Below are 24,316 nucleotides of genomic sequence, written 5' to 3'. Positions count from 1 at the left end.
GGGAAAGATATTAAAGGGACCCAAGGGGCAACTTTTTCCACAGAGGGTGGTGCACGTATGGAATGAGCTGCCAGAGGAAGTGGTGGAGCCTGGTACAATTGCAGCGTTTAAAAGGTATCTGGATGGATATGTGAATCAGAAGGGTTTTGAGGGATATGGGCCAAGTACTAGCAAATGGGACTAGATTAGGTTGGGATATCTGGTCGGCATGGACAAGTTGGACCGAAGGTTCTGTTTCCATGCTGTACATCTCCAACTCTGTGACTCTAAATATTTAGATGTTATGAGAGTTTCAGCCTCTGCCATCGTGGCAGGTAATGTATTTCAGATTCCCAACCACTCTTTCTGGCCCCTCAATTTTATACATCTCAGTCCTGGTCTACCCTCTTCACAACTAAAAGTCTCGAGCCCAGGCAACATCCTGATAAAACTCCTCTAATGCAAACACATCCCCCCCATGTGGATTCCAGAACTGCATACTACACCCTAGCTGTGAGCTAACCAACATTTTATGTCCAGCATAACCTCCTTGCTCAAACTGTCTGCTTTGGCCAATAAAGGCAAGTATCCCATTTGCCTCCTTGACCATTTGATCTTACAGCTCTGCAACCTTAAAGGTCCAGTGGATGTGCACATCTGATCTTCATTCCCAGGGTCCTATTGTTCATTACATATTCCCTTGTTGGGTTTGTGTTGCCTAAGTGCATCATGCACACTTATCCCAGTTGATTTCCATTTTACAACAATCAGCATATCTGACCAACCCATCTCTATCCCCTTGTAATCAAACACTATTCTCATGTTTTACCAGTCCACAAGTTTGCAAATCATCCATGACTTATTGATCAAGTCCTGAATGTGTTTATTCTGAAATCAAATTATGTAACTAACTTTTTCTTGTATAACCTTTGAGCTGATGAGAAAGAACATTTCTTCAAGGCTTATATTATTTGGTTTAAACAAGTTGATCAGATTTCAGTGCAACTGCTGGTTTAAATTGCAGTAAAATTTTCCTTACCAATAAGAAAGCAACAAAGTGGAAACTTGCAACATTGAATTTTTCTACTCAGCACCCGCAATAACATCTTCAAAAGACATACACATTCAGCAAGTAGTGAATCATGCATTTGTATATGCTTTTAAAAAAAGTCACTGGAGCTTTGTTCTGAATGAGAATAGTGCAATGAATTTAGACAATTTAAAAAGCATTTTTGACTCAATACTGTTTAGTGATTAGCTCCAATCAATTTCTACCAATAGCTTCAATTTCAGAATCAAAAATGGAAAATGCAATGTTAAAAGAATATGAAGAATATACCATCAGTCTTTGTGTTCACTTTTACACAACACACATGATCAAAAACCTACAACTTCTCCGGTTGTTCATCAATTATTGAACAGCAGCTTTTAAAAAAAAATCTAATTCGCAGGTCAGTGCTGTCAGCTAATCCAATGATAGAGCAAGGGCTATGGAATGAAAATTGGCTTATGTTGCCCTCCACTTGCTATTCAGCAGCTACTGATGAAAGGGCATTTATATATTGGGGAAAGACTGAGCTGTCTTAGCCCTTGCATCAAAAGATTACCAATTAGCAATAATTATTATTGTATTATGAAGAAAAACTGCAGAAAGCTACAACATAGAGGGGCTTAAAAACAAAGCTGGCACAAAGGTAAATCAGGAAGGCTAATGGATTGCTGGCCCTCATTCCAAGGGGGTTGGAGTACAAGAGTAAAGTCTAATTGCAACTTTACAAGGTGCCGGTGAGACCAGATGTGGAGCAGAGTGTTTTGGTTCTCTTAAATGAAAAATATTTCATTGGAGGCAATTCAGAGAAGGCTTACTAGGATGATCCCCAGTATGGAGGGATTATCTTATGAGCAAGGTTTAAATAAGTTGGGATGCTACTCATTGGAGAAGAATGAGGGGTAATATCATTGAAACATATAGGATTCTTAAGGGGCTTGACAGCGCAATTGTTGAGAGGATGGTTCCCCTCAGAGTCCAGAACTGGAATAAAAGGGGTGTAAATTTAAGACTGAAATGAAGAATTTCTTCTCAGAATTGAGCGTCTTGGAATTGAGGAACTCCTGGCCGCAGATAGTTGAGAGGTAGATTCCTTATTAGCCTTAAATATACAGTTTCTTAATCAGGAGGGGACATCTAACATTACAGGGAAAATAAAGGAAAGTGAATGCAAGGAATGGTTCACCTAATATCCAAATGACAGACAGAGCAGGCAAGGGGCTGAATGGCCTACTCCTGTTCTTATTTCTTATAGTCTTAGAATAAGGGCTATCCTTATACATTATCCTGGGAAAATGGGCAATAGAAAAATATTAGCAAAGGAATTTACCAAAACAAAATCTCAAGTTGTTAATATGATCTCTTAACAACCAGAACAAAGTTTCTGAATCACAATGCGGATCAGCTCTAGTCAGCATCGTTGAACACCTTAAATAAGTCAAATAAAGCAATACACAAAAAATGTTACAGAAAAATAATTATTGTAGATCATATTTCATCTAAAGATGCTTGTCATACTCATTCAAAAAAAAGGCAGGAGGTTAAATGGTTGGATCTGCCTTTAAATGCTCATTAGGTCGACTGGAAGGAAAAGCTAGCATCTCTTTCTTCAGCAGCTCATAAGTTTCGCTTGAGTGAAACCTACATCAGAGAGAATGAAACTATCTGCTGCCACAGCACTTCAGAGCTGACAAATGACACCGCTGATAGATTGTTCCTTAAATCCAAAATCAGTGCTCTCAGCAGTAACATGTCAGCCCTCCCTGGAAAATAGAAACCAATTGGATAAGCAAGTGGCAGGAAACTGGATCCTTAAAATAAACTATTTATTTCAACAATGAATGCCTCCTTTTAAAAATAAGAAATTCATACAATACGCATGCCCAAGAGCACCTTTTTAAAAAACTTGACAAATTAATCTCGCAGGAGTTATTCAACCCTAAGTTACTTTAGAAAAAGAAAGGAGCAAAAACGAGCAAAAATGAGAAATTAATCATTGACAACTATCCACTTCTAAACCAGTGACCAAGCAGCACACATTGCCATTGAGATTTATTCAGGCTTAACAAAAGGGGAAAAAGCAACTTGCTTAGCTACCATCTGCAAAGATCAATAAAATACATCAGCATTAGTCTGAACACTAAGCAAAACATCAACTTCATCAATGTTACACAAAACCACATCTGTGATCATTCAACATGAGCTTCTAAAGAAAATGTAATGACTATTTTTAATATTTATGCACACACACACACTTGACCAATGTCCAGAGAAGATTGTTAAGAATGTTGCTTCAAGAATCAAAAGATATTTCTACTGAAAGAATAACTTAACAATTTACTTACGTTCTCTAGCAAGCTTTAAGCAATTTCTAAGTTATATATTCAACCTAACTGAATGTTAAGAGTGATCCAAATTTTTTTACAAATCAGAACATTGAAATACTTGGATCAGTTTCTGGTCAATCTGTGATGATGCGCCTTGACAATTTTGAGATTTATATTAAAATCAAGTGAAATTCAGTCCCAATTCTGGTCTTTCACAAAGTTTTGATCATTACATTTGGAAATTTAAATCGAATGTTCATGTTGAAAAAGATGCAAGCAGTGGCTTGGCCAATATTCCTCATTTCTGAATAAACTGTATGTAGCTGGAGTTTGTTTTTGAGCAGAGATAGTCCTTCAGTACTTCATTCATGTGGTTATTCTTCAGGGGAGATTTGAATAAGCAAACATCACTGAACAGTTTGATGAGAGTTTTAGCAATTCAGCCTGTTGTTGACCTCAACCACTTCCTAGATTATATATGGTTTTAAATCTTATGTAGATCTTATAATTTAATTTGGAGTCGGTTTTCATAAATCTGAGAATTACTAGACAGGTTACACTTTCTAACAGGTAAAGTTTCAGGAAAAGAATACCCCACCCCATCCATCCCTGGTTGAGGGCAACTATAATGCATCACAAATAATTGGAGCTTAGACTAACAAAGTCGGTATAGACCAATTCTTTAAAGTTACACCTTCTTTATAGAGTTAGCAGTGTAGCAAATGGCATTTTATTCATCATGTTTTTGAGGAGTTGGTAAATGAGTTTAAAAAGATGGAAACAAAATCCAAAAGGACTGCAGATGCTGGAAATCAGAAACAAAACCAGAAATTGTAGGAAAAACTCAACTGCTCTGGCCCATCTGTGCAGAGACATCAGAGCTAGCATTTTGGATCCTGTGACCCTTCTTACAACTGTTCTGCTTTGTTAAAAAGTAAAAAAAAACTTTGTTATAGACAGGAGGGGTCCCTTCACGATTTGAAAATTAGTTGTTGTACGAATGCTACAACAAAATATATATTTTTTAAACTTTCCTAGTTAAAGACAAAAATTGCTTTCAACAGTGACTCTATCAGAAATTATTTACCATTTTTAAAAAGGAGACAATACAAATTTGTCAAAAGTATTCATATCACAGTTTCCAGTTCACAAATGATAATTCTTCATGAAGTCTTTATTACAAGCAGTTGATTTGGTAAACAGTGTATTTTGACTCCACCTTTCCATTTCATTATAAATAGATATGACCAAACAACAGTGGACAGAGCTCAGTATGCTGACTTTTAGCACGCTGCTTTATGAACACCACTACCTAAAGTCCAGCACACTCACTGCAAAAGCTCAAGATATTGCATTTTCCTGACTGCAACTGAGTTAATTCTGCAATGGAATGCAGCCTGATCTTCCACAAATCTGAGCTGACTCAAAAGGGTCATTTTGTCACTTCACATGCAAATCGCCATAAACCTACTGCATGCTGTGAAGAAGGAAAATGAGAGACTGGCAAACAGGCACAGAAGAATAGTCCTCATGTATGACCAGGCGAAAATTGGGAACTTATCTTTTGCTAGTTAATTGCTCCTGCTCAATCACAGATTCTACCAAAATACCAATGACTTATGATTAAGCGAGTCATTAATAGCCTTCTTTGACAATTTTAAAACTTTTAAATTTGTTTACAAAACAACAAAGCCACCTAAATCAAACAGCATCCCTTTTCTAGCTTGAGAGCGTTTCTTAAAAACTGATTCATTCTGGAAAAAACAGTACCGAAGGAACGAATGTGTGGGTGGAATAAACTAAATTAAATCAAGAGATAGATGGAGCTGATAGTTTGTTGCTAGGATAGTTAGCAAAGCCTGCTCGAGTGTTCATTGACCACTGCCAAAAGATAACAAAGCCAATTCTCCCATGAATAGCCTGGCCCCAGAACCGAGAGGTCATCGGGCAGTCCCCGCAAAAGGCTCTGTGGCAGTTCCTAAGTTTTCAGGTTATTGTGCTGGCCATGCCATCATTTTAAGATGTCAATACTTTGCCACAGGGGCAGGAACCAACTTTCCTCAAGCTCTTTTGTTCAAGAGAAAACATTTCTTTTTTTTAAAAAAAATTGTAGTACCATTCAAACTAATGGCATTTTGTTTTATTGAAAACACAATGTAAAAATGAAATAATTTTTGATCTTTGAGAATTTTGCTCTCATACACTAGATTTTACCCACTTCGATTTTTTTTCCTCACATTCATTATGGTGTAGAGACATATCTATAGACCAAAGGAACAGTATAACACTGCTGCGGTACAAGAAGGATAAATTTACAAGATTTAGTCTACAATTAGCTTTAATAGCTAGATCAATTACAGTAACTATGGTCTTTAGAAAACTAAAACTCTCAATTTCCGCTGTCCAGTATGCCTTGCTTAAAACACACTGCATATTTTCCAGCTCATGTGTTAACATCCTCAGACAGCTCTTCCACAAACATATAAATAACAAACCCCTCAAGAAAAACAAAATGATGCTGCCACTTTTTTCAAAATAAATTGTAAGTGAAATTACTTTTCACATCATAGGAGAGATCACACAATGATGCAGTAGATGGTCTCAAATGCAATTTTTCTTCCCAAAAAGCTTCCACATATGTAGAATTGAGCTTAGTGACCCAGAAATTCAGCACTTCTGACAGCAATGGGTGAGGGAGAGCAGTTGTACCAGAAGCCACCCATACGGATTGCTGTCTAGTGATAAAATTGCACACAGTTTTTGCACAAGAATGGGAACAGAATCACGAACTGTCACAACTGAAAACAGCCTATCAGCTCATACGCAAGAAATGCCCACAGGGAGAGACAGCAGAGGACAGACAGAGCCCATGGGACTCGTTTTGAATCTTCAAGATTGATAGGTAGAAAACTTGAGACTAGATTCTGTGCCGCCAAAGCAGAAGCATTTATATCATTTAGTCAGAAGTATTCCCATCACTTGATTCACATTTCTAGCTTAATATTATATATAGTTAATTGTTAAAAAAAAAACTTTTTTCTCTCTATAGGTGTTACCGAACCTAAGTATATCTAGTATATTGTTGATACTTGCGATCAATAAAATTTAGAAGATGCATTTTGTAACACTAGCACTTTAAATTTAGGTAGTCCACAAGAAGTGCAGCTAGCATATTAAGATCAGAGAGTCACTTGATTTCAGATAATGGAGACACTCAAAGTTTCATTGTAACTCACTGTTAAGTGGTTAGCACTGCTGCCTCGCAGCGCCAGAGATCCGGGTTCAATTCCCGCCTCAGGCGACTGACTGTGTGGAGTTTGCACATTCTCCCCGTGTCTGCGTGGGTTTCCTCCGGGTGCTCCGGTTTCCTCCCACAGGCCAAAGATGTGCAGGTCAGGTGAATTGGCCATGCTAAATTGCCCATAGTGTTAGGTGGGGGGTAAATGTAGGGGTAGGGGTGTGGGTGGTTTGCGCTTCGGCGGGGCGGTGTGGACTTGTTGGGCCGAAGGGCCTGTTTCCACACTGTAAAGTAATCTAATCTAATCTAATCTAGAAGTATAACTTTTATTAGCCCAGTTTCCTCCCACTCTCATTCAAACATGCTCAACATGACCTATAATCAGTATTTTGAAGTATTTTAATGCTTTGTATGTTTGGCTCCAAACAAAGAGGTTGCCACTTAATTAATAACTTTATAGGAATTCATTAGTAGCCAGATTCCAAAATGCAGGAAGATGACATCCAAAAAAAAAAGCAGCTCTAAAGGCCAATGACTGATTTAACAAAGCTTGACGTTTCCAGTTTTTGCCCATGGCTGAATGACATACACAAGCTTTATACATAAAATGATGAATGCCTGTCATTGTGTAGATAAACTCAATGACTGCTATTGAAGTGGAGCAGTGATAACACAAGTTATAGCCTTGGGGCTATGTTACACTTATTAGGCCAACAATGGAAAGGGCTTTGTGCGAAAACTACAAATTAAAAATGGGTACAGTAACTCAAATTCTCCGTTAAGCCAATGTTTTGCTGCTCTAAAAAAGATGTAACCATAAATGCCAGTTAAGAAAATAAGCTTCACCATCAATGAATATTCCTCGTAAAGATTTTCTGAAATCTCACATTTTTGCCAAAATGTCAGCATCCTAAACGGAAGCCATTTTTCCTGACGAGGCCAAAAGGTTATACTGATTAAATGTCAATAACCCCATCAGTGTTTGAAATTCACAGCAACCTGATAGCCAGGCTACTAAATTGTATTTCTTAGTTACCCTGCTGGCAACATTTGCTACGCATTCAAAAACTGCAGTAAGAAATACATCATATGGCAAACCTCATAATAAAATGCATCCAATTGCTTTCTCTTAAAATTGTTTTAGAAAATCAGCAAAGGGAGAAAAGTTGAGAAATTCATCTACATAATTCATTGCAAAGATCAACCAAGCTGTGAGTTGATAATGTTTATAAATATTAATTAGTCAGACTAGAAATAGAAAACTCAAAGTGAATGCACATTTTCACACAGTATAACTAAATCCAGGCTAATGTAACAAAAAAGTAATGAAATGATATCAAATGTGATTTGGCATTACCATTTTTACTAACTTATAAGTTTAGTGGGCTATCTACTAGTCAAACACCAACAGAACATTATGTTATTAATGAAAATTGAGTTTTTTTATTTTTTGATGCAGATTCATTAAAGGACTCCCAAATTATACAGTGGGCTTAGATGCAAGTTAAACTTCCTAACACAACCTAACTAGACTATATTTACAGCATCCATTAAATTTTCATTTCCTATTCTACCCATCTTCTTAGCCCCTAGGGTAAATTCAGCAGTAAATCTTCAGTCACACAAGAATCAACTGGGCAGTTACAAGCTTGCACCTCTAGAAGCAGAGTTCACACTGCCCAAACTCATTTGACTGACCATTTTTGGTCAAGACTGGAGACTTTCATCCCATTAGTCTAGGGGAGATGCAAATTCAAGTCCCAGGAGGTGAAAGGTCCCATATGTCGTCTCACTATTTAGTGTAAGCTGGACTTCAACATAAAACCATTCTCCAGATGAGTTTTCAGTCTTCCCTTTTGCTGTCCTTTCAGATCGACATGCGGAGCAGCACATTTGTATAGGTACCAGAAGCCTCCTTATACATTGGCCAAGTAGCCATTCTTTCAGTAACAGTATCACAGCAAGTGTCACAACCAATCAGGTGATTTTAAAAAGACATATCCAAACCGGACACCCAAAATTTCACTTCTGGGGCCATGGTGCACCTTTTCCTCTCTTTAGTCTTTGGCTACCATAACAGTGCTACCATAAAACTGTCAGGTGAGCAAAAGAAAATCCAAATAATTTAATGCAACTGCAAATAACAGTGTTCAGACACACTATTCATCCACAAGTGAGGTTTTCTGCAGAGTATGACTTAAGATTGAAATTATACCAGCTGCCATATCACAACTTCATGATGCTCAAGACCCCATTCTTCACCGGATTTAGTATTATTCCATTAAAATACAAAACTCAATTAAGCTAGAATAATGTATCTTTTTAACCACTTTGAAAATATTATATACAAGCAGATTCAATTAACCATGCTTCTCCTTCAAATAGCTAAGACTACCTCACCATAATGCTTCCCAAAACTATTTCAGGCATTTCCTGGGAGCTTTCTTTGTGGATGTGTTGCTCAATTATTAGTTCTTTTAAAAAGATTTATTTAAAAGCTTGCAAAAGAAGTAATTTATAAATGACACCGCCTTGAGTCACCAACATTAATCTCCCTTCAGGCAGTGTACTTTGTTGTGCTTGCATTGACAAAGTGAAGACCTTGGAGAGGTGGTAGTGTTTTGGCAAGGGGGGAGGCGCACAAGAAGAGTCAAACCAATGTATGAAACAGTCTTTAAAGTTGTATCATAGTCCAGTTTTGAAAATGTCACTGATACTATTTCCACATTAAGTGACTATAAGTGACTATAAAGAACATAATTCTTCAAAGATAAAACAACTGAGGGCACAGAGGAACCCATCATTGATAAAAAGGGAAAAAGGGGAAGCTCCTCAATGTTAAGTTGGAAAAAAGTAAACCTTGACCCTGTATAAGGCCTGCTAAACATACCTCCTCCTCCTCACCAGTCAAGTGTGGAGTTCAGCAGAAACAACACTACTTTGGGTTTCAATACTGAAACAGCTGACCAAGCCAAGTAATCTCAGTATCATTTACCAAGAATCCAAAAAGAGCTTGTTCTAAACTGATCAACATCGGAGGGGGGGTGAGGGGGCAGAACAGTGGCAATGACAGAGATAGAATTGTAACGTAGGTGTCCTCCTGCTTTTTATCTTTTTAACATGGGTTCACATTCAATATATTGAAGGTCGCCTTTGATGGCATGAGGTCCAATGAGAAATGATGGAGCGACTTCAATTCAAATTCTAATCAAAGAAAAGGGAAAATTAGTATAATGCTGGTGAAGTAAAGGTAAAGTAATATTGTTAATTTAAAGAGGCAAAATAAAAAGCTAGTGCCGAAATGGAGGTATTCTCTCAGGCTGCAGTGCAGATTCTGTCCAGGTGCCCACCTTTCAAATCCTGACAGATACAATTTATGGACCACAAGAAAAGCAGGTTAAACATTGCAACGATGCAGCCATAGCTACTTAAGATGAAAAAGAGAAACAAATTGGTGTAAACGTTAAAGAAATCTGGCCCAATAATACCAATTGTCTATAATTCCACAAAATCCATCTTTCTAAACATTTCACATAGACAGCATATTCCAAACACTAATCATTTAAAAGGAGCAAAAACCAGGAGAAAGAACGAGGAAAGAAACATGTTCTTTTGGTGAGTTTTCATGTTCTTTCTCCCCCCCCCCACCACCACCAAAAGGAAGGGGAAACTTTTGTATCTTCCATTAAGCACCCAATTGTCCTAAAGGGAATCAGATTTGCTATTACAACAAGCAGGTGCTACCGACTCGTCTTCACGTTTAATCTAATATCCCATTTACACAGCAGCTGCTAATTTGGTTTGCAGTACATACACACACAGCTGGCTTGAACTATAGAACCATCACATATAGAAAGCAATTTGTTTACTAACTTTTATTTTGGACTGGTTTACAAAGAAACCAATGCCTTCACTGCTTTGTATCGAATTGAAATTATTCAGCTTGTTTCAAATATTTCATTCAAAACAACCATCATTACACAACACTACAGTTTAAATGACTGGAACAAATCATACCGAATAGACCAATAAATTATTGAATTCAACTCCAAATCAAAGATTAAAAATATGACACTTTAAATGAGATAAAGGCACAGAATTGAATGAACTAGAACACGTTTATTACCGATTTTTTCACTCCCAACTGAAACTTTATATCAACCAGAATGGACAGAAAATGATGGAAATATCTGGAGGTCTTAGTAGCATGTGTGCAGATAGAAACGGAGTTAACATTTTGAATTGTTAACCTTTTACTGGAAGTCATTTGTATTGCTTCTTACTCAACTTGATTGAAACGGACGATTCTTCATTCCGAAAAACAAACTGCTGGAAGATCTTAGCAAGGCTGGCAGCATCTGCCAAGAGAAATCAGACTTAATGTTTCAGGTCCAGTGACCCTTCTTCAGAACACAGATGCTACTAGGCCTGCTGAGCTTTTCCAGAAATCTGAAACAAAACAAATTGCAAGTTCTTTTCATTTTATTTTTATCCAGTGGATTTTCCATTAAGACAGGAATTGGATGATTAAAAGACAAGAAGAAGGTGAAAGTTGTTCTCCATTTCTTGGTAAAACAATCAGATGGAGATCTCAAATATGCTGTGATATCATAAGACAAGCCCCAAACTGTGCCACATGAAAATACAATCTAAGCAAATTCACATTAAAAGTCAAAACAACATAGGAAGCTATGTGGCTAACTGACGTTATGCTCACTTTACTCACTACTGAAATCCAGTCAGTCCTACAGGTCATTCTGCTGTAACGCACGTTTTCATTAATGCAAATTCGCTGTAACGCATTTGATGAATTGGGGACAGTGTTTCTAAAGTGTAAACATTCAAACTGTGTTGGCTACAACACAATAAGCGCTGTTTCGAAAGCACCATTTTTCTATAATGCAGGGTTGCTGTACTCCTACGGCCCTGCAAGTTTACTTCCCTTAGATGCCCAGCTAATTTCTCTTTCAGATCACTTATATTAGACATTACTGCAATCTTAAAATCTCCTATTCTTTTAAAGAATAAAAAGGTTTCTTTTATGAAATTAACAAACAACTTGACTCACTTTGAAAATTGATAGATAGCAATCTAACCTTTTAAAAATTGGGGTTTGTGCCCAAAATAAACAATGCCAAATACATTTGCCTCAACCTATATACTGTACTGTGATCAATGCTGAGAAACTCTCAGCAGGATCAAAAAAGTGCCACTTTCCACCATCCATAGGGTCGCCCTGAACATAAACACCAATTTTACATCCAGTTGCTTCAAAACTAAGAGTTTTATGATTGCACACTAGCCTCTGAAGTGCTGTGTCTAAACTACCCCAAAACCATTTCACATGCAAATCTGAAGCTGGACAGACATCATGCTTAATCCATATATGCTAACTTTGGTCAGCAAAATTAAAGCACAACAGGGTAGGAGATACTGTACAACAGAATAAGGATTGTCTAGCAGATAGAAAAGTCAGAATAAAACGGGTCACCAACACATTAGCAGGCTGGGACTAGTAGGATACTGCAAGGATCAGTACTTGAGTCAGCTATTCACAATGTGTGTCAATGATTTGGATGTGGGAACCAAATGTAATATTTCAAAATTTGCAGATCATACAAAAGCTAAGCAGGAATGGGTCTTGTGCAGAAATGGCTTCAGGAAGTTTTGGACAGGCTCAGTGAGTGGGCAAGAATGTGGCAGATGGAATATAACATGCACGAATGTGAGATTGTCCACACTGGTAAGAAGAATAGGGTTCCTGACAAATAGATATGTAGAGTTTATCTGAAATGGCAAGAGGTTGTAAAATGTAGGTGCACAACAGGTCAGAGTGCCCTTGTCAATATGTCACTGAAGGTTAATATGAAAGTTCAGAAAGTTGTTAGGAATGCTAATAGAATGTTAGCCTTTAATGCAAGAAGATTTGAGTAAAGAAGCAGAGAAGCTTTGCTTCAAGTATATAGAAGCTAGGCTAAACCAGACCCAAAGCACCGTAGGCAGCTTTTATCTCATTTCAGGATAGCTATTACTACTAAAGGGAAAGGTTCACCAGATTTGTTCCCAGGATGGCAGAACTGTCCTATGAAGAGAGATTGTGCAGATTATTCTCTTGAATTTCAAAGAATGATATGCGATCTCATTCAAACCTGCAAAAAAATGAAAGGGATAGACAGCATAGATACATGCAAGATATTTCCCCTGTTTGGGCAGTAAAGAACCAGGCGTTACAATTTAAAAATTTGGGGAATGTCCTTTAAAGACCAAGATTTTCTTTTGTTCAGAAGGTGATGAATCTTTGCAATTCCCGACTTTTGAAAGCTACGGTAGTTCAGTCTCTGAGCATGTTTAAAACAGAGAGAGTGATAAACTTTTGATCACCAATAGCATAAAGGGTTATGCAGATAGTGTGGGTAAAAGGCACTGAATACTTCATCAACCGTGATCATGTTAAATGGCACAGCATACTTAACTGGCTGAAATGGTTTACTCTTGGTCCAATTTTCATATTAAAAATATGAATGCACAGTCAATTTCAAGTTCCTGGATTCCATCATCTTTGCTTTCTCAAACTTTCTTCTGAACCAAATCGGGACATAAAACTTTGCCAGGGACCCTAAACAGAGATTGGACTGGGACAGAAATAAAAACGATCAGCCTAATTCCTGATCGGAGCTACATCTAATGACAGAATCTCTAAGTGACAAATATTCTAACAGCCGAGGAACCCACTTACATGCTAAATATGGTCAGATTTTTGCATCAGTTGACAATACACACCTTTTGACTCATAGTTTAAACGCACACACACAAAAGACATTGTATTGCAGTACTGCAGGCATGATACGCTATCAGAGGTCGAGTGTGGGGTGCTGGAAAAGGACAGCAGGTCAGGCTGCATCCGAGCAGCAGGAGAATCGATGTTTTGGGTATAAGCAATTCCTGATAAAGGGCTTATGCATGAAACGTCAATTCTCCTGCTCCTCAGATGCTGCCTGACCTGCTGTGCTTTTTCAGCACCAAACTCTCGACTCCAATCTCCAGCATCTGCAGTGCTCACTTTCTCCTACACGGTCAGAAGTGCTTCCTTTCAGATGAACCATTAAAGCTAACATCTTGCTTCTCACACAAAACTGTTTTGCAAAGAGAAGTAGAGCGCTTTTGGTGGTGTCCTGGTCAATACTAATCAGAGACAGATTATCTGGTTATTATCACATTGCTGTTTGTGGGAGCTTACTGTGTGAAATTGGCTGCTGGATGTCATATATTATAACAGTAATTACACTTCAAGAGTATACTTTGCTGCAAAGTATTTTGGGACATCCTCAGATAAAAAGGTGCTACATATTTCAAGCCTCTTAAAAAAAATACAGAAAAGTACAAAAACCCTGAAAAAGATTGTGATTTTGAACACATCTTTGTTATGTAGTTCTTAACCCCTTTGAGCAGGGCTTTTAGAAAAAGCTTTAAAAAAAAGCTATGGATGTTGCCAAAACTGCCAAGTTGCCCCAGCATTTTTGGTTCCTATTTTAGAAAAGATGTCTTTCACAACATGGTACAAGGTCATTTGAATACATGAAATTATAGTCCACAACGTACATGCAGTTGAAACAAAAGACCATTAGGATGTGCTGCATAAGCAGCTCCTTCAGGGGGAATCCTGGATTATCCAGAGTTGAATGCTTCTGTATTAAGAATCCCTTCTACACACTAGAGACTAAGCAACTGTTTTCTTTATCCTATGTTACAATAACGGAGTGTCAAAAATTCCCTTCTTACACACTCTAGACGCTGAGCAATTTGGAATCAGATTTAAGCTGCCATTCAAACATTTCAATTTTTTTATATTTCACAATCGCTTTTCTATTCCTGGTCAAGTACTGAGTGTTACTTCAAACAGTATCCCCACAATCTTACAGCAACGTATTTCAATTCATATTACGAGGTTTCTTTTCCTCATTTCTCTTTAATCATCACCTTGATTGTCCTGAACATAATCAATAGGTCCAGCTGCTAAATTATGGAGATCTTAGAATCCCTGCACAAACAGAAGCAAAAGAGAAAAGATCCCTTTTATTTAGGATAATCAGAACAGACAATGGGACTAGAATGAATTCTTTTCACCAGCCCGTTGAAGTATTAGAGTGTAAAACAATTGCTGGACCAGAACTATCCTACGCTTCAGCAAGTTGCCTTGCAATAAAACACTACAATTTAGGCACTTAGTAACACAGGGAACTTTTGGCAGGATACTAAACAACAAAAAAAAGGTGGCAACATGTTCAGGAGATACAGTCCCTTCACCATCACCCACTTCGTCCACAGCCATTTCTCAGGTATGTGCAAATTTCATGGGCTTCTGGATAGAACCTCCAGCACAAAGATAAAGCTAACCTGTTAAAAACCCACAGATCTTTATAACCTAGTCAGTTTGAATATGCCAGATTACTAAACCATAACATGACTAAATAACAGCAATACATAACAACAGATGTTAAAGAATTCAATGATGACTGCAATGTAATGAAAGATAATTAAAATGTCTGAATAGTAAATTCCTATTTGGAGATCATTAGGCAAAAAAAAATTTTGCCAACAAGCTTATTCTTGTCAGAACAGTATTATGATTAATTCAAAGTAGGTGCATTTACTGATTTACATGGCAATGTCCATACACACAGGATTCAAAGGTGCTCATGCATCCAAAATGGTATCCAAACTGAGACAAGGCAAAATGCACAAAGCAGTTCAAAGTAGCATACACAATAATAATTTCTTTTGTGAAATAACTTTAAAATGTTGGACAAAATTTCAAACGCCCATCTTCACAAAATTTAAAAAGGAGAAAGGTCATCTCAACAGGAATAACAATCCTATCACAAAAAGAAACACTGAATTAAACAGAGACTGAAAGAGAAGGTGAAGCCTTAGATGATCAAATACAAAATATAACTTAAGTTTCTAGCTACACCAAAATTGTATTGATATTTATCTAAATATATTCCTTTGAAAATCACACTCTCAGTGTTGGGCAAACTTAAACTCCACAATTTCCAGTTCTTGTTCTACAAAGGCAAGACATCCTTCCTTCCCCAGAAGTACACATATTTGTTGTGTACTGTAGGTACAGTCAGAGCTTGCAAATTGATTAATATATTCTAAAGTAATTTTATCAGTTTGTTGAAAACATGCTAGTTTCCTCTTAAATCACAATCAGGCTTACTTTTAAAAAAAAGGGGAAAAAAAAGTCCTTTGTCCTGAACATATTACTTATCAGTAGCAAAGTACTCTTCACTTCTGATCTTACTCAGACCTGAAGCAACCCATATGGGCTTTTCAATTGTTTAGTTTACATTTTCCCCAGCAGGGTGCCCCACAACGAACACAGCAGCAGTGAAAAGAACTTCCTATTGTCTCCTAGTTAAAAGACAGAAAAAAAATCTATTAAATGTATAGCGTTTTCTTGATATCTTAATTTCCTTAATCATTGGTGCTCAAGAAGTTACTTTAAGCAATTCCAAGAAAGTAAAATTAGCTAAATTCCTTAATGCACGGATGAATGGCAGAAAACAGAGCCTTGAGGGTTTCAGAGTTAGAAACTGTCCCTAAAGACCTGCTGTGATGTCCTTATGTGATAAGGCTCCACAGTAACACTAAAGGCAAGGCATACGATTCCTTGCATTCCTCAAGAACAATTCCTGGCAATCACAAACTTTGTGGAGAAACAACATGAAAGCTATGGACAATGAATAAGGGTCATCTGCTCTTTATCACAGGGCTAAACCTCATCCTGCATAGCCTCTAACCTTTTAACCCAAAGAATTCTTAATTTGCACATGAATAATCAATTTCTCGACCATGGCACAAGTATCAGCTTTTAGTTTCTAACTTTGGAATCAGTGACACCTCCCAGTGTGGTCAGGTCTAACAATTCTTGAATAGATTAAGACTTTTAAATATTATACCATAAGTTACATGTGAGATAACAGGACAACCTCTCTAGCCAATACTTACAAAATACACTTTAGAAAGAAAGCTCCTGCACCTTACTATCAGCTCTGGTTCAGAATGAATCTTATTTCTCCAACTAAAAAGTAAATTTCACTGCTTGCTTTACAAGTGTTTTGTATGCAACTGCAAACTTACAGATAATACTTTAACAGCTTCCTTGGAAATATGGATTAAAGAGACTGTACATCAATATGTAATGGAATGGATTTTTCATCGAACAAAAAAAATTGTGAAATAATGCAAATTTCTAAATTACAAAGCCTGCTGAAACTCTGGCCGAACCAATGCAATCTAAGTTCTTTGAAAGATTAACAGTACCCTACAAGATTATGATCAACACAATGTTAGTTTATTTTCCCTCTAATACTCACTTGAAGTTGATAATGCTCAGGTAGTAGTCCATAGGTGCCAACAAACCAGCAACATCTCAGTGAAGTGGTCAATCTTCAACTAAGAGGCTAACAAATTACATTCAGGAGGGAGAACCAACACAATCATTTCTTCACTTTCCATTAGCATTACTGAACACCTTGGTTGGAACCCTCAATGAGAACTGCTAACGTTGCTAGACCAAGGATTAAATTTTATGTAATTTAAGCACTAATACTGAAAGTTTGATAGTCAATATAAAAACAATAACAAACATTACCTTTAAACTCGGGTGATCATAGCTAGTTACAATTATATTAAAACACAATTAACCCATACCAGCAAAAGATGAATTATTTTCAAATCCCAGTGAAATAACAGGAGTTAAAACATTGTGCAAAGTTTCAAAAGGAATAAAAATTTTTAATTATGATTTTTACCAAGGTGCAATACATACGCACCAGAAATAAGATCATATGACTAAAGACAGTCTACACAGTTAAGTTGTACTGAAAAAGGCAGTTACACAACTTTGGAAGTCTTTGCACAACATCTCTCTGCTTGTATCCCCCAACAATTTGGAGAAAACCAAGTCTGTGGTCAGCACTGCCACACAAGTATCACTGAATACTGGTGGACAACATCACATGACTGGAAACAATGAATGTAATCTTGTTACAATAGATCAAAGTACTTCATCACAGTCTGAAACAAATTAACATTTTGGGTCTTTTCGTAGAATTAAATACACATCTTTCAGTATAACAAAGAAACATAAGGATCTAATAATGCAATTTCAATATCTGATTTTGACATGAAATATCAGTGAATCAAGTGAAAAACTGCTTTGAAAGTGAGCAAGTAAACTCAGTGGTATCAACATGAAAGGTAGAATTAGCAAATTTTTGGATAACATTAAAATGCAGTAATTTTTAGATCCCTCATTTCTCAAGGAATGAGCAAAATATCATTTACTGCTCACGAGAAATAGTAAACAGCAGAAATTGGAATAGCCAATTTCTATAAGATAAATATCAGATCTCAGAAACTTCTCCCCACAATTCTGTGTTCCAAAAGGTATGAACAAAGAAATTTGAGAGAGACCAACACCCAGAGACGAGGAGGAGGACAGAGAGGTGTACGCACACACACACAGAGGTGGGACAGAAAGACAGAGGTACGCACACATATGCTGTGTGGTCTTCCTACTGCCCTCACCTTAGTTTTAAGTGGGGAGCAGGTGAGGCCTCAGCTGGCTTCCCCGCATCCCAAATGCAAAACATATTTGCAGAGTGCAGAGCAGTTAAGCATTGGGGAAAATCCAGCAGGATTCTAGTGAGGGTTGAGGAGAGCCTGCACACCATATCAGGAGATTCCCTCTCAAGACCTGCACTCTCAACGGTCCCTCTATTAAGACTTAAAAACCATCTCCTCACCCCCTTGAACACTATCATCCATACCATCCTTCTCCACATTTCACAATCAGGTTCTTCGTTAACAAACTTCAAAAACATCATACCGTTTCACATGACTGAAGAGCCTAGAATCCTACTGATCTGAACTACATTTGCTAAATACAGATTTTCCCCAAAATAAATGCTGTCAGATTAAATGTGCAATACTTACTGGCCACTGAGAGATGAGATTTCTGACTCAAAATGGCCCCATATTTGTTTTGAGCCAAACATTCATAGTAGCCTTCATCCGATCGCTCTCCTTTACGATGTTCAACCTCCGTGATGTAAAGAGATCCATTTGATAAGATGTATATCCGCTCATTATCAACTAATTTCTGGCTGTTTTTCATCCACACAATGGTTATTGGGAGCTCTCCACGAGCCTGGCAATCGAGAACCACAGGGTCTTTCCGCAACGCAATGACATCCTGGGGCTCCCTGGTGAAGAAAAGCTCAGAGAAGCACCAAACACCTGGAAAACAACACAACTCATTCCAAACTCAAGACCTCAAGTTTTCATACTATTATAAAATATAATGTTTGATAAACAATTTCTTCTCAATCCAGTAATAAAATTATGATCCAGGGACATGGTACCTTCAAGACAATTAAAGCAAAGCAAGTTGTTAAGAACCATTGTGTGAAATGGTGCATGATTATTGAAGTCAAATCTTAGAAATTGAGCTTTCACAACAATCTGACTGGAGTCAAAATAAATTCAAGACTTCCAATGATCATAAAGTGAATAAACATTGTAAAATGTATGTTTCATAATGTCTCACATCAATTTCTTACTAATTCTTAGGGTGAAAGCTTCTATTTAAGACGGATCATTATTCTGAATTCAAGAACCACTAGATCATCCTTAAACAATCTCTGGGCCGGAGACTCAAATTCTAAAGCAAGATTTTGAGTCTTATCCATTATAAATGGCAACCAAAGACAATTAGCTCCACCCAGGTAATCATTTTATTATAATCAGGGGAAAAAAACTTGTAACCCCACTTTAACTAAATGGAATCCCAAAGCTCATACCACTAAAGTTCACTTGTTAGTTGTCTCGCTCGTGACTATGATACTGACAAAAATGTCATTTGCTCCATTAATTAAATCAAAATTACAAACTCTTCATATTATAAGTGGAAGGGGTCTTCAGGGTTTCTCTTGTAATGCCCCCCAAAATAGGAAGTGAATTATTAATTTGATGATTTAATAGATACATTTACCCTACCAAAACATGAACAGTTATCCTACTAACAGTCTCTGTAAATAACGTTTATAATACTGCGACATCGTTCTGTGGCATCAAACACCACACAGATCCAAAGAAGCACTCGGGTTCAAAGGTTAAGCTTAACCAAAAATTAAGACGTCATATTTGAGAATACAAATTTCTGTGACTATCTCTAATTAGAGCGGAGGAGTGAAAAATACTTCTCAAACATGCACGAAAATACGTGGAAAACTGTCAGATCTACAGCGCCTTTCTGCGCAACGAGAAATACTACAAGTGCTGGATAGCACCTTGTGCTGAATTTCTAAACCTTCAAACGTTACAAAGAGTGTAAAACTAACCCGAGCACTAATCAATTCAAACAAATCGAGGTACACCGAAATGTGGGTGTTAAAATCACTGCAGGGGTGCATTACAATGGTGGTAACGTTTTATTGGGCTTTTATATGGAGCAGAAAACTCAATTAAGATCCGAATTAAAAGAAGAGCACTCTTGTAAAAGAGAGTGTTATTATTTTGATTCTAAACACTGGGTCGATAGAAAGACTTGCTCCAATCTGAAGTTGCAACCGGTTGCTATACAGGGCGGACTTCGCACAAGATGTTTGCTAATTTTACAAGCTTGTCAAAAAGGAGCCTGAACAGGCGAAGTCGTAAAAGTCTGATTTTACGAGAAATCATTAGCAACAGGCTGTCCCTGTGTATCAATAAGCTCTGACCGCCGTTCTCCCCCCTCCCCACTTTGAGCCTTCACTTCTGGTCTAAAACCTTGGCAAACCACGTGTAGAGAACTGACTAGTTCTAGTGTTGTACCTGCCTATCATATGTAACCCACTTGACCAACATACATTCCGCGAGGATAGCCAAAAGACATTAAAAAGAGGAAAATCAGAAATAGCATCATCCTAAATGTTGGTGATTTGACAAGGATTTCAAATATTTCTTCAGTCTGACAATCAACTCAAGTATGTTGACTCGTTGAGTAATGTGCCTATGACCCGGCAAAACAATTCATTCACATCAAATTCTTCGGTTTTTAGCAGCTTTCATGGTACGACTGAAAATCTAGATTTTTTTTTAAAAAGGATTAAAATTGAAGTCGAACTTCAATGCGTGAAAATCGATGTGCATGTCTAGTGGTCCCAGGGAAAAAAAATCTCAGAGAAATAACGTATTTTTAATTTGCCGTATATTTGTCAGTATTATGGTGACAACAGAGGGGATCGGTTAGAGGTGCCGAGAGAATCTGCAGTACGTGATCGAGAAGAACTCCGATCAATTGATCAATCCTTTCCGTCAATACAGACACAGAATCTGCAGAGAGTCTGCTCTGCTCTGCTCTCCCTCCCCCTCAAAACAAAACCCGACTTGAATTAATCAGTTCAGGTTCTGGGATGCAAATGAATCCTTCCGTTTAGGGACAATGTAACTCGGCAGGGGATCACACCAACACTCATAGAAAGAGAGAACAACTTTGCCTTGGCTTTTTTTCCCTCGCTAGAAAGGGGGCGGGGGGGGGGGGGGCAGATATCATTAAGACGCCGGGCCACTTCTTCCAAAAACCAAAACGAAAATTGCTCATTTTCCAGTAGCAACATATTCATCGAATTGATATTTGGTATCAGCACAATTAAAGTCAATGTTTACAAATGTTGAGTGCTGCGCATCAAGTCACTTCACGGCTGGTATCAACCGATTTACATATTATAAAAATACACTTTTTTTAAAAAAAAAGTCCGAAATACCATAACTGGTCAAAAATTGAAAAAAAAAAGTCTGGGGGAACAGGAGCTAGCGTGGCCACGGACCCCACACTGTTGTGGAGGAAGGAGGGACCGAGAGAAGAGTGAGCCTCTTTAAAAAAAAAGTGACTTATCGAAGGAAAAAAACCGAAATAAATAAATGCACGTGGGAGCAGGAACCGATACCCTGTTGCAGCGGAGGACCGTGCTGTAGCGAGAGGCAACTTTTTCTTAAATAGTGTGTTTGAGAGGATTAATCATCGAGATTACAGGAGGTGAAGCTCATGGAAGGTGGTCAACACAAAAGCCAGGGGCTGAGTGCGGACACTGCCGGCCATGAAGTGAGTGGCTGCGCACACACACACACACACAGACAGAGATGGAGTCCCTCTCTGCCTGCCCACATCTTCTCACCAACACACACCCCCTCCCCACCAAATAAAAACACATTTCACACCCACTAAACAAAACAAACCACTACCCCTTCACTCCAATCCCCCACCTAGCCCGAAATCCCCCCCCCCTCCGGATTCGAACTGAAGCCAGAGGAAGGAGGACATCAGCCTCAATGGGCCGGAGGAAAGGTGGCGGTTGGTGTGTGTAGGGGTGGGGGGGGGGGGGAGATGAGGTGGGTTAACGGACACTCGCCACTCCGGACATCAAAGCTCCTCCTCAATCCAACAACGAAAACAAAAATCAAAAACAATTTTTTTTAAAAACTCACCCGAAATAGGAAGCAGCAAAACCACCAGCGCTGTCCCCCAACAAGTTCTCCCGTGAAAAGTCGCCATTTAATCCACGGTTTCCTCGCTCATGCCAGAAGCCTTTTCTTTTCCCCCCCCTCCCCTGTCCCCTAGCCCTGGCTCCGGCTCTCTGGGGCTGCAGCTCCCAGAGCCTCCGCCTTCACTCACGGCGCACTCTTTTCCTGCCGCGCCTGTGCACGCACGCACGCGCGCTGGGGCGGTGGGGGTGAGGGGGGGGGCGAGCGAGCGACGCTCCGGCCAGCCGCAACACCGGACCCCCGCGGCGGCCTCATCCGCGGCTGGGCGGTGCGCGCGCGCGACCTACTTTCGCACTGCCCCGCAGCCAACGGAGCAGCGGTCTCGCGGACTGAGGGGGTGATCGGAAGAGATCTTTGCAAAGTCGCGAGGGCACATCAGAGGTTGCGGGGCAGCCTCGCGAGAGGGGATTTGCGCATGGCATGGATTGGAGGGGCTGCAATGCCCAGGAGATAAGGGTTCGAGGGCCACAACATTGTGGGCAGCAGTGCATGGAGATGTATGTCTGACAGGGTTTTAGAGGGTAGCAATAATGTGAGCATCAATGCATGAGGCATTCCTATGACAGGAACTGGAAGGCAACAATAATGTGAGCACCAGACATGGAGATGTGTGCATGGCAAGAGTAGGTGAGCAAAAATGTTGAGTGCAGCAATGGAGCCTTTTGGACCAGAGGGCATAATCTCAGAATAAGGGGTTGCATATTTAAGACAAAGATGAGGAAGAATTTCTGTTCTCAGAAGATAATGAACCTGTACATCTCTTTACTGCAGAGGCTGGGTTATTAAGTATATTCAAGAGTCAGATAGATATTTTAATCAGTAAAAGAAGTCAAGGACTATAGGAAAAGACAGGAGAGTAGAGTTAAGAATTATTAAATCAACCATGATCTCATTGAATGACGGAGCAGACTCGAATGTGCTTAAATGGTCTGCTTCTGTCTTATGGTCTTAATGCATAATGATGTGGGCTTGGATTGGAGCAAACCATAATGTGAACAGCAGCAATGCATTAGCACGAATGAGTACAGAGATTGGAGGACAGGATTTGAATGAATGATAGTGAGTGACAGAGTTTGGAGGATCACAGTGGCTGGCAATGCATGTGTATGTTTGAGGAGAAAGTGGAGACTGCAGATACTGGAGATCAGAGTCAAGGGTGTGGTTAAAAGCAAATTACTGTGGATGCTGGAATCTGCAACCAAAAGAGAAAATGCTGGAAAATCTCAGCAGGTCTGGCACCTGTAAGGAGAGAAAAGAGCTGACGTTTCGAGTCTAACCGACTCTTTGTCAAAGCTTTTCTCCCTTTACAGATGCTGCCAGACCTGCTGAGATTTTCCAGCATTTTCTCTTTTGGTTCAAGAGTGTGGTGTTGGAAAAGCAGAGCAGGTCTGGCAGCATCTGAAGAGCAGGAGAATCGACATTTTAGGCATAAGCCCTTCATCAGGAAGCATCATCCTGATAAAGGACTTATGCCCGAAATATCCATTCTCCTGTTCGTTGGATGCTACCCTACCTACTATGCTTTTCCAGCACCACACTCTCACCATGCATGTTTGAATAAGGAATTGGAGGGCAACAGCAGTGGAAGTGACACAACATGCACATAAGTGAATGGCAGTGATTGGAAAGCAACAATAGGGAAGAGTGAGCAAAACCTTGAGACCATGAGCATGGGGATTCCAATGTATTCATAAAAGAACATGGAAGGATCAGGTCAGAGATATTAGGTGTAGTATTGGGTAGTGCATAAACTGAATAGGTCATGAGGTAAGCACGACAGCTGCATATAGCAAGATAGAAGCATAAGTACAGCACAGTTTACAGTAAGAGAGTAATAGGATTCCAATCAGGTTTGTGATAAACCTAGCACCAAACAGAAGTTCTCTGTAACTGTCTGTACTGCTCTGTTGATGGATGAGCGATTAACATTAGATCTTTTTGATCTGATACAGAAACACAGCAACCAAGAAGGTCGAGGTTCAATTCTTGTCTTTGGAATCAATGGGTACTGCAGGGCCAAAAGTACCTCATAAGTACCAGTAATGACATTCTAATTTAATTGGCAGCATTACCTTTTATTGCTTTTTAAATAATATTAGTTTAATTGAACCACTCACTCATGTATGTTTT

The 24,316-nt window shown here is 38.8% G+C and overlaps 1 protein-coding gene across 2 annotated transcripts in view; it reads right to left on the bottom strand.

Annotated features, from left to right (window-relative positions):
* The window catches only part of prtga (protogenin homolog a (Gallus gallus)), a 119,172-nt gene extending 96,942 nt beyond the window's left edge, over window positions 1-22,230 (bottom strand). For both annotated transcript variants that reach the window (XM_043677488.2, XM_043677489.2), the window contains exons 1-2: window positions 22,130-22,230; window positions 18,599-18,901 (exon numbers count right to left, since the gene is read on the bottom strand). In XM_043677488.2, the coding sequence (XP_043533423.2) occupies window positions 18,599-18,901; window positions 22,130-22,196 (370 nt within the window). In that variant the 5' untranslated portion in view covers window positions 22,197-22,230. The remainder of the gene's footprint in view (window positions 1-18,598; window positions 18,902-22,129) is intronic.
* Between the last annotated feature and the right edge of the window lie 2,086 nt (window positions 22,231-24,316).

This window comes from Chiloscyllium plagiosum, unplaced genomic scaffold (genome assembly GCF_037043375.1).
Source record: "Chiloscyllium plagiosum isolate Xiang-an unplaced genomic scaffold, Cpla_swu_hap1 HiC_scaffold_39, whole genome shotgun sequence".
Classification (NCBI taxonomy): Eukaryota; Metazoa; Chordata; class Chondrichthyes; order Orectolobiformes; family Hemiscylliidae; genus Chiloscyllium; species Chiloscyllium plagiosum.
This window is presented reverse-complemented; position numbering and strand designations above follow the sequence as displayed.